The sequence below is a fragment of the Tetrao urogallus genome, assembly GCF_951394365.1.
Source record: "Tetrao urogallus genome assembly, chromosome: 5".
Lineage (NCBI taxonomy): Eukaryota > Metazoa > Chordata > Aves > Galliformes > Phasianidae > Tetrao > Tetrao urogallus.
In genome coordinates, this window is record NC_136818.1 from 18,827,086 (window position 1) to 18,837,443 (window position 10,358).

The following is a 10,358-nucleotide window of genomic DNA, read 5'->3' on the forward strand; positions in this document are numbered from 1 at the left end:
AAGCAAGAATTGATCACATATGGCAACGATTCAACAACTATATTTCTAAAAATTCACTATTAAAATTTTTGATATTTCTACTTTTTCAAATCAGCTATTTCTAAAAACGTATTACAAAATATATTGTGGCCTACTTCTTTAAATCAGTATGGCTTAGGTAAAACCAGTTTTCAAACGGAATTAAAAGTAAAAATAAAAACGATGCCAGAGTTTACCACTGAAAAGTAAACGTCTGTTTTGTAACGTGCACTTTACCCTCTTACAGGAAAATAAATATGCGGCAAGAAGAGCTTAGCTGATCACAGAACACACCATGGCTGTCTATTTTCTTGTGTTCATTGTGGGGCTTTGCTGGGCACAGTACAATCCCAACACTCAGCCTGGGAGAACGTCTATCGTGCATCTCTTTGAATGGCGCTGGGCCGATATTGCTCTGGAGTGTGAGCGCTATTTAGCTCCTAATGGGTTTGGAGGAGTTCAGGTATGTATATTCCTATCCGTAGGTAGTGAGATTGCTTCGCAGATGAATGCTTCTCAGATTAAAATGTTCAGTTCACCCAAGGACAGATGATAAGGAAGAAAAATAGAGATTGTTAATTGTAAATGCTGACGGGTATATTCCTCAGGTGCTGTCATTTAAGAGTAAATTTGTTTAATCACTCCAAAGCACGCGTTTTGCTCTCTATGTTATTACGTTTGGATGAATTAGAATTCCTTACTGCTGACTAAATCTTTTTTTATTGTTTTGAATAATGTACATTTATCTGCTTGATGTTATATAAATCAAGGGAAGTCCCTTAAGAACTAGACAAACAGTCTACTAGAAAGTATGATTTACAAAAAGCGTTCCTGAAGAGAGTACCAGAGTGGTGAAGGTTAGAAATAAACAGATAAGCACAAAAGGCTGCTGACTGGGTTCACCCGGACTGCCAAGTTTCTCTCCGTAAAGCACGTCAGAGCGAGTCATTAAAAGACCATGCTTGGCAGGAACTTGGGTGAGCAAGCGGAAATGAACCGAGCACAAGTTCTGGTGGAGGTGTGTTGACGAGAATCTGTGACGTCTGAAGAACAGACGCGTGCTCCTGTGGAACTAGTAGCGCTGTATTGACGGGGTATTATGGCTGGAGAGCAGCCAGTTATTAAACTGCTTCTGTTTGTTTGATCGGTGAGAGAATGCTGCAAAAGTCTGCTAATTTCTGGTAGCCCAAGAACTTGAGAACTGGCCTGAGTGAGAAATTTCACGTAATTTTAAAATAATGCAACCTTCTTTCCAGACACATGGATCTAATTGATTTTAAACTGATTTCTCAGGCTGTAATATATATTTGGACATCTTTTCAATCCACACAGGAATCCATGGCAGGATCTCAGAATGAAAGGTTTTTTCAGATGCAGACTTGCATGTAAAGTCCAATGAATTTTAGTGGAGCGATGTTACCAAATATTCTGCAGTCTGTTCCTTCCTGGTTTTGGGCTTTCTCCACTGTCCTGATCCATCGTGTTTTACATGATTCTTTTGATCCATGAGGTCGGCATTCTCAAAAATGATTAGGATCTGTCGATATCCATGGACATCATTTTTAGAGAATGTTTTCAACTACTGAATGTCTGGGCCTAAGTCTTTTAATTGTAGCCCGCTACAGTTTAAGTACAGTATACTAAGGATCTATGTAGGTTATGTATTGCAATCAGTTTTCATTAAAGGGACTGATCTGTTTTTTGTTTTTCACGTTCTTGCTCTAACAATACTGTGAAAACATATCGAAAACATTACTGGTACCATCTTATTCACAGATTTCGCCTCCAAATGAAAATCTTGTCATTGCTGATCCCTCACGTCCATGGTGGGAAAGATACCAGCCAGTCAGCTACAAACTCTGCACGCGATCGGGAAACGAAGCTGAATTTAGAGACATGGTGGCCAGATGCAACAATGTTGGTGTAAGCGCATAGAAAACATTCTGGTGTTAGCAGAAAGGATTAGTGAAAGGATATAGACACCGGGTAATTTAGAAGGTGTGGTAGCAGCGGACTAAAGATTTTTTTCAGTTCACTGAGGTGAGTGTTGTATCGCCGTTGCTGTAAATAAAAGTATCTTACAATGTTGGGGGAGGAGGCCAGCGGAAGTAGAGAGATATGGCAGGAGATAAGAGGAAGAGAATGTTATTCAGATAGTGGTCCTGTGGGAAGGAATGTTCATAAATTGAAATTCGAGTATTATTCTCTAGGTATATGTTTATGCAGATGCAGTAATAAACCACATGTGTGGAGGTAATGCTGGTACTGGCAATCATTCTACTTGTGGAAGCTATTTCAATGCTGAGAAGGAAGATTTTCCAGCTGTGCCGTATTCTGCCTGGGATTTTAATGATGCTAAATGTAAATCCAGAAGTGGAGACATTGAGGATTATCAAGATGCACCTCAGGTAAACTTAGTAACACATTTTTACATCTGTGTGTTCTTGGGCTATTCTTTGTTCCTCTTTACTGACAGATGTTGTATAGAAGAATAAAACTGAGCTCACAGAGAGCCATCCTAACTGATGATAATAGAGGTTAGCATTACTGACATGAATTCTGCTTCTTTATCCAGAGCTAGGGGATAGTTCTACTTGAGGCAGTTTAGGCGTGCTTTCAGATTTAAGTTATGTGCTTAGGTACTTTATAAAGACAGTTTTAAAGATCATAAGATCTATTTAGGAATTCTTTTGTTTACTATGTTTTTTAAAAAGTAGGAGTTACTGTTTACCTCTTGCTCTAATTTGGAAGTTTTATTTGGTCTCAATTTCAGAAGAAAGAGATTAGCATTTCTTAATGCAATTTTATAAATAACTGGGTGTTTTTGTTCTCGTTTTCGTTGTTTTTTGTTTGTTTGTTTGTTTGTTTAAATCAGTGTCTTATGCCTTTTCAGTGTACTTTATTATTCCTGAATCTAAGTTTAGGGTCGAGGGTGGTTGAAGAAACTGCAGGAGGATGGGAGGCATTGAACATCCCTGTAGTCTTGAGCAGCTCCAAAGGATCATCTGTATTGCCGGTTCTTTAGTACAGGTTGCAATGTAGGCTGATGAACCTCGCTGTCTCCAGACAGATGTATGCATAGCTATGGAAATCCAGCATGAAATTTACTGAATACACATTGAATATACAGAAATGCTTCTCTAAACTATTAGTTTGATGAGAATCTATGCCCATCATTTTTTATTTACAGGAAATCAAAGCAGAAAGGGTGTGAGAAAACAAGTTGTTGTTTTTTTTTTTGTATGGCTTTATAGTTCAGTATACTTCCAAGTTTTGAAGTATCATTTCCAGAAATCCTTCCTGTATCACAGAATTAATGAGTGCTCTTGAAATAGTAATGAATCTGCACGTTAATATACTGGAGCAAAAATAATATATCTTTGCCCTATACTAGCATTAAGAAATTAATTAAGGTTTTAGTATTTGCCTCTCTGATACGTTCCTTTATCACTTACCCACGTGTTGGGCAATTGAGGATTTCTTAAATGCTCTTTATATGTAGAAAACTGTCCAAAACAACTGTGTATGTTACCGTTGAAGGTGTAAGATATGCATTGCGAATGATGACTAGTGAGGGTTTTCTTTTGGCATTATAATGTAGACAAAGAAATTCAAAGAGAAGTATGCAGAATAATCCGTTTAGTTTACTGTGGAAAAATGTTTAATTTTAGAATTTTTATACAGGTCCGAAACTGCCGCTTAGTCAGTCTTCTTGATTTGGCCCTGGAAAAGAACTACGTGCGCTCCAAAATTGCAGAGTATATGAATTACCTCATTGACATCGGTGTAGCTGGGTTCCGGATTGATGCCGCCAAGCATATGTGGCCAGGGGATGTGAAGGCAATTTTGGATGAGCTGAAAGATCTAAATACGAAATGGTTTTCTGCAGGAGCTAAGCCTTTCATTTATCAGGAAGTAATCTTTATTTTCTTAATTTTACTTTATGTGCTTGTTTATATAGCAGCAGCATACTCTCAGTTTAGCAACTTAAGGGTGTTTTGCTTCTGATAGTTCTGAGTACCCTTCAGCTTCGATATAAAATGATGTCAATGTTTAATAATCATAATTTTAAATATCTAATGTGACTGCAAGTCCTTGTTGACATGAAAAATGCGTCAATTGTTTCGGACCTCCTGGTGCTAATTAACTGGAAAATTTCATTTGGGATGTAATTTACAACACTGAAGTAAACGTAAAAATTGAGTTGATTTAAAAAAAAAAAATTAAATTCTGAATTTTAAATTCCGAGTGCCTAAATTGTAACAGAAGGTATAAATGATGATGACGGTCTGAAACCGCATAGGCAGCATGATTTGGGCAATCCCAGTTTTTTTTTAATTATGTTTGAGTAACTAATAGTAGTATGAAGAGCTAAGGTAAAGGTCTGCAGAAGCTAAAGTTGTCCATAAATCTTATTAAAAGTGTGTGACCTATAAGATCTAATGCCACTAGTGAAATGTTGTTTAGCTACACTAAGTAAACAAGAAATGGGCTTGCCTGCAATTCTATGTGCTGAAATCAGAGGCATTGGTGAAAGATGAATGTTTATACTGCCTAGGCTGTAATAATACAGTACTGATTCGTCACAGAAAGGAAACTGAGGAGGAAAATGAGAAAAAGCTCACAGTTATGCTGAGAGAATATAAAAAAGGCTAAAATGCAATTTTGAAAGGAAATGAAGTAATATTCTTATCTCGCATACTGACTTATCCTTAAAACAATGTCTAGGACAGTGTTTTTTAGCCATTTGTGTTTTAGCAGCAAGGAATGTTCTTTTATGTACCAGGTAATTGACATGGGAGGAGAGCCAATCACAGGCAGTCAGTACTTTGGAAATGGCCGAGTAACAGAGTTCAAGTACGGTGCAAAACTGGGGACGCTGATCCGCAAGTGGGATGGAGAGAAGATGGCCTACTTAAAGTAAGGGTGAACGTCCTGTGACCAATGTGAGATAAGCTGGATGCGTGACATGAGGGGGGAGAATCAAGTCCTTGTGTTTATCTCTAGGAACTGGGGAGAAGGCTGGGGCTTTGTGCCTTCTGACAGAGCCCTGGTCTTTGTGGATAACCACGACAACCAGCGGGGGCACGGGGCAGGTGGAGCTTCCATTCTTACCTTCTGGGATTCCAGGTGAGGAATGGCGGTGTCTGGATGATGACGCTTATTATTCTCTTTTTTGGTCTGTCGCTTCTTTGGCATCGTTTCTCTTCCATGTTCTGTTACGTTTTTTGTCCAACAGGCTTTATAAAATGGCAGTTGGTTTCATGCTCGCTCATCCGTATGGGTTCACGCGGGTGATGTCAAGTTATCGTTGGCCAAGATATTTTGAGAACGGAGAGGTGAGTTTGTAGCGCTGAAGATTTTGGCGTGTCAAACGTAAATGATTTCTCTGTCCTGTGCCGGATCTGCCAGATGGACTTTGGAAGCTGAATTTATCTTCTCTCCCGGGATACTCTCTGTGCGTTTTCCAGTAAGGACTTCAAAAAGTGTTTTTTCTTTAAAGGATGTCAACGACTGGGTTGGACCGCCGAGTAACTCGGATGGGTCGACGAAGTCCGTGACAATCAATGCCGACACTACCTGCGGCAACGACTGGGTCTGTGAACATCGCTGGCGACAAATAAGGTGGGAGGAAAACATAGGAAAAGCAGTGACTCTTGGGTCACGCGCCTCGTGGCCGTAGAAGTCCTACAACTACAGCTCTTGTTTGCATTTTCAGGAACATGGTTGTCTTCCGTAACGTGGTAGACGGTCAGCCTTTCTCAAACTGGTGGGACAACGATAGCAATCAAGTAGCTTTTGGTCGTGGCAACAGAGGCTTCATTGTCTTTAATAATGATAACTGGTGAGTTGGTGGGATAGAAGAGAGAAGTGGAGAGAAGTGCGGCTCCTTAGCCGCGACTCTGAAAGAGCTTATGTGTTAGGAAGAGGGATTGTCCTTCACATGGAGTGCAGAAAAGTGAATGGAGAATGTCAAAAGTGAGGGTGAGGTGTCTGATGTGAGTGTGTGAAGATGTAAGAACTGCTTCTTAGCATTTTAAGCATTCTATTTCTATGGTCTCCCTTGTGTATTTTGTGATTTCCAGGACAGCTACGTATGAGTTCACAGTAGAGAAGACGAGGCTGTGGGCAGGATACAGCCCGAGGGTCTAAGCAATAGCAGTTGAAGTTCTGGTGGTTATGGGCAGAGAGGGTAGTTTATCACTTCCCTCATCTGGCCCTAGCCAATCTAGTTGTGCCACTGCAACAGTAATGGTGTGAATGATCCCAGTTAGGGGGTTAAGTACTTCTGTTTAACCGCATGCATCCTGCTGTAGGAGCTGCCTGTACGCTTTGATTTTCTCCTGTCCTTTCCGGACAGCGAGACCAACCGCTACAGCCTGAGCTAGATTCACACAGTTGCATTCTAATTGTGAGGGGCTAAAAAGGGAGTTTAGCGAAATGGGGCCCTCAGACTGAGAAATCCCTTGCGATGTGTCACCCTCGCAAGTAGCGGAATTGCATCAGGCTCAGCAGTCCTTTGCCTGCTTTGAAATTCCTCTTTTGAAAGCCATGCTTTAAGCAATGTACTTTTTGCGTAGGTATATGAACGTCGATTTGCAAACGGGGCTGCCTGCCGGTACCTACTGCGATGTTATTTCTGGAGATAAGGAAGGCAGTGCATGTACTGGAAAGCAGGTGTATGTTGCTTCGGATGGAATGGCCAATTTCCAGATTAGTAACACTGACGAAGATCCATTTGTTGCAATTCACGTTGATGCCAAGTTATAATTTTTTATTTTTATTTTTTTTGCTGTTGTGTGGAAGATGAAGAGCTTGACTCAACATTGTTGAAAGTCGACTTGCTGGTAATAAGGTGCTGGGAAAGAGAGATGGACAGAGTAAACGGGTGTTTTGTTGCTAGCTATAAGCTAAGCTCTGTGCTGTTACGAAGACTTGTTATGACTTGCTTTCTAGCCAATGGATTGTTAGTCTAAATGTATACTGAACGTGCATATTGGAATACAAAAGGCTTGCTTAGGAAAATAAAAGTGAATCTTCCTTGCACCAGAACAGTGTGTTGTGTTGCTAACTTGCGACACTGTTGCTGTGTATGTATACTGTTTGTGCCAGGCTTGTTTCCCCGATGTTGGGTGATTCTCTGTAACCCTTGAAAATAAATGTCAACGGAAATGAAGACCAAAGATTTTCACCCCTCGGTATTCTGGATCATAGCATTATCATGTTGTAACTAGCAGCAAAAGCATTGGTAGCCTTTAAGGCAATACAGCACTGTTTTTCTGAAATCACAGAATCTCAAGAGTAAAGAAGGAATAGGAGGAGAAGAATCCAAGTACATGTTGAATTTGAACATTGTATTTCCAAGGCTGATGCATACTGTGGAGCAGACACTTTGCTGTAGTCAGCCGGAAGCGTAGCGTCATGTGACATTGGCAGTGAGCGCTAAGACTATGCGGTAAGAATGCCTGAGGATAGATTTTGGTCAAGCCACGTTTGCGTGTCCAGCAGATGATGTAGTGTTTCTTCCTTAGAGCAAAGCAGTTGTCCTAGTCTTGTTTGCTAAGCAATTCAACCGAAAGGCATAGACATGTCTCCAAGGTACCTTTTCTAGCAAATGATTGACTTCAGCTAAGCATCCTCCAGTACTCAGTCCTTGTCTCCCTGCTTTTGATAAGAGAATGTTTGCCATCTTCTGCAGTTTCAGCAGCGTGAAGAAATGAAATGTCTTTGTTAGAGGTTTTTTTCTTGCTGGTCAACTGCAATTTTGCGAATACCATAGACCGATTTTAACGTGCCCTTTGTTAATAAAGGAATCTTAAGGCTTTGCACTGATTTTGAGAGAAAAGATGTGTTCTTAAAAATGAAATGATTACTGTAGAGCTCAGATTTTAGCAGTGTCCTATTCAATAATGAAGCCGCATCAACTTGTTCTTCAGCAGCAAGTTATGGAAGCAAAGCATGAGAGAAGTAAGTGGAAGCAGAACTGCTGCAACTGTCAGTAGGTAATGTATTTGGGATGTTATATATGTCTGTGTGAAAGCACAGTTGGAACAAGCGTGCAGAAACCATTCCTAATATGACTCCCTCATATATTGCACCAACTAACATCTCGGTGTATTTCTCTTGTAAGAACTGTTGAGCAAATGAGGGTGTCAGAGTGATGGTTGCTTACTGTCAATTCTTTATTGCTGAGGAGCGGAAATATTTGTCTAATGTTTTCAAGAAGTTAACATTCAATATGTTTGATTACTGTCAGTAATATCTAGGATTTGCATGGAGTGGACTGGTTTTTAATGAATGTCCATATAGGGAAGCAGAAGAGCATTTTAGGTTTGCGGTGTGAGAACTTGCAAACTGAAATGTCTTTTTTCAGTGCCTGGAAACGCAGTACTCTATCGTTTCACATGAATGTGTTTTCATCCCAGTGCTTAAATTCTCCTGAATTTGCTGCCAGTCAAAATAGAGAATAATTTTATTTTTTGTATTGGCAGATTGGGTCTGTGATAGGAAAATGAGGAGATGAACAAATTGGACTAGCTTCTGAATTTTGTCCTTGAACATGAATTCCTGGAAATAAAAGGACTGTGATGAACATCCTATTAAAAATAATAATGAAAAAAAAAAAAGCATAGGTTTATACTTTCTGGTGAGATTCAGATTTTAAAGACTTACGATGTGTTGTGTAATATATTAGGAAAGACATTAGGAAGTATTACTTTTCGGAAAGGGTGGTCAGGCACTGGAGTGGACTGCCCAGGGAGGCGGTGGAGTCACCGAGCCTGGGGGTGTTCAAGGAAAGACTGGATGTTGTGTTGAGGGACATGGTTTAGTGGGAGCTATTGGTAACAAGTTGGACTGGATGATCTTTTAGGTCTTTTCCAACCTTGGTGATTCTATGATTCTATGAAATTCAGCTGCGGGTTCAGCATAATCTTTTAATAACCAGAATCACAGAATCACAGAATGGCCAGGGTTGGAGGGGACCTCAAGGATCACGAATCTCCAACCTCCCTGCCACAAGCAGGGCCACCAATCTCTACATTTAATACTAGACCAGGCTGCCCAGGGCCCTATCCAATCTGGCCTCGAAAACCTCTAGGGACCAGCTGAAGCCAAGCCCAGGCATTCAGGTGAATACCTCACCCTGCATTTTGATGCTGATTTCCTCACGAGGATTTCTCTTGCCTGGGGAATGGCACAGGAGGGCTGTTAGGATCATATGGTCAGGTTTCGGTTGGACTTGATGATCTTTAAGGTCTTTTCCAACCTAAGCAATCCTATGATTCCTATGATCTAATAATGAACAAGAATGATTGAAATCATACATGGGTTTGAGCTCATCTTTATTTCCTTTCACCTTCCAGAGTCCCAATTTTCATAAAGTTTTTGTTTATGTGACAGCAAAGAATATAATCCCAAATTCGGGAGTGCTGCTCAGGCACTGCTTGGTGTATTATAAGGTATAAACATTGGGAGAAGGTATTTTATCTTCAGCTGCAAGGCAGTTCAAGATAAAATAAATGGGAATATAGATATCTAGCTAGCTAGACAAACAGTAACAGAACTCCATGAAATCTGTCAGCTACAGTAGAAATTTTGTCATCCTCCAGGAGTATAAATGGCCAGCGGAAAGACCACAGCCTTAAGCTGGCACCGTGTAAGTCGTCCTCCTCCTCACAGCTGTAGGGCTTTGCTGGCCACAGTTACGACCCTGACACTCAGGCTGGGAGGATGTCTATCATGCATCTCTTTGAATGGCACTGGGCCAATATTGCTCTGGAGTGTGAACACGATGTAGCTCTATTGGGTTTGGTGGAGTTCAGGTATGCAATTTCCTGCCCAAAGGCGATAAAAAACGCTTTGCAGCATTTGGTTAACAAGCAAAACAGAACTGCTGACAGTGAGCTCCAAGTAACTTTCTTGTTGAAAGCATGGATGGAAGTGCTGAGTTGCATCAGGCAGATCTGGAGATCCTGCCAGCTTGATACGAGTGTATGTTTAGCTGCAGATCACCTGCAAGGGGGCTGTCACGCGTCACGTATGATGCTGTCTTTTACATTTTGCTGAATTGAGTACACAGACATAGGCTGCCCAAAGGATGTCCAGACTATTCCAGACAAAAATAATTAACGTGGCTTCAGCCCTCCCGTACACATGTCCTTGGACGGTGGATACACAAAGCTCACGGCAACAAAAGACAATTTTTTTGTCAGTCTACAAGATGGGTATCTTGCAGACCTAAGCTTGTACTGCAGAGAGTACTGCAGAGAATGGGCTTGGCACAAAGCCTGTCTCATGGAAGTGACAGGCTAATCTCAGCACTGAGCACACCTTATTGC

General features: G+C 40.8%; 1 protein-coding gene across 2 annotated transcripts; it reads left to right on the forward strand.

The window, feature by feature from the left end:
- Window positions 1-313: 313 nt before the first annotated feature.
- LOC306946223 (pancreatic alpha-amylase-like) lies at window positions 314-6,789 on the forward strand (the record flags this gene model as incomplete). 2 transcript variants are annotated; one of them, XM_079535205.1, is made up of 10 exons in its annotated part: window positions 314-481; window positions 1,795-1,941; window positions 2,229-2,426; window positions 3,703-3,933; window positions 4,805-4,938; window positions 5,026-5,148; window positions 5,258-5,357; window positions 5,522-5,643; window positions 5,738-5,863; window positions 6,600-6,789. In XM_079535205.1, the coding sequence occupies 10 exons, from the start codon at window positions 314-316 to the stop codon at window positions 6,787-6,789; spliced, it is 1,539 nt and encodes a 512-aa protein (XP_079391331.1). The 2 variants fall into 2 exon arrangements, with proteins under 2 accessions (XP_079391331.1, XP_079391332.1); XM_079535206.1 differs by lacking the exon at window positions 6,600-6,789 and adding an exon at window positions 6,336-6,402.
- Between the last annotated feature and the right edge of the window lie 3,569 nt (window positions 6,790-10,358).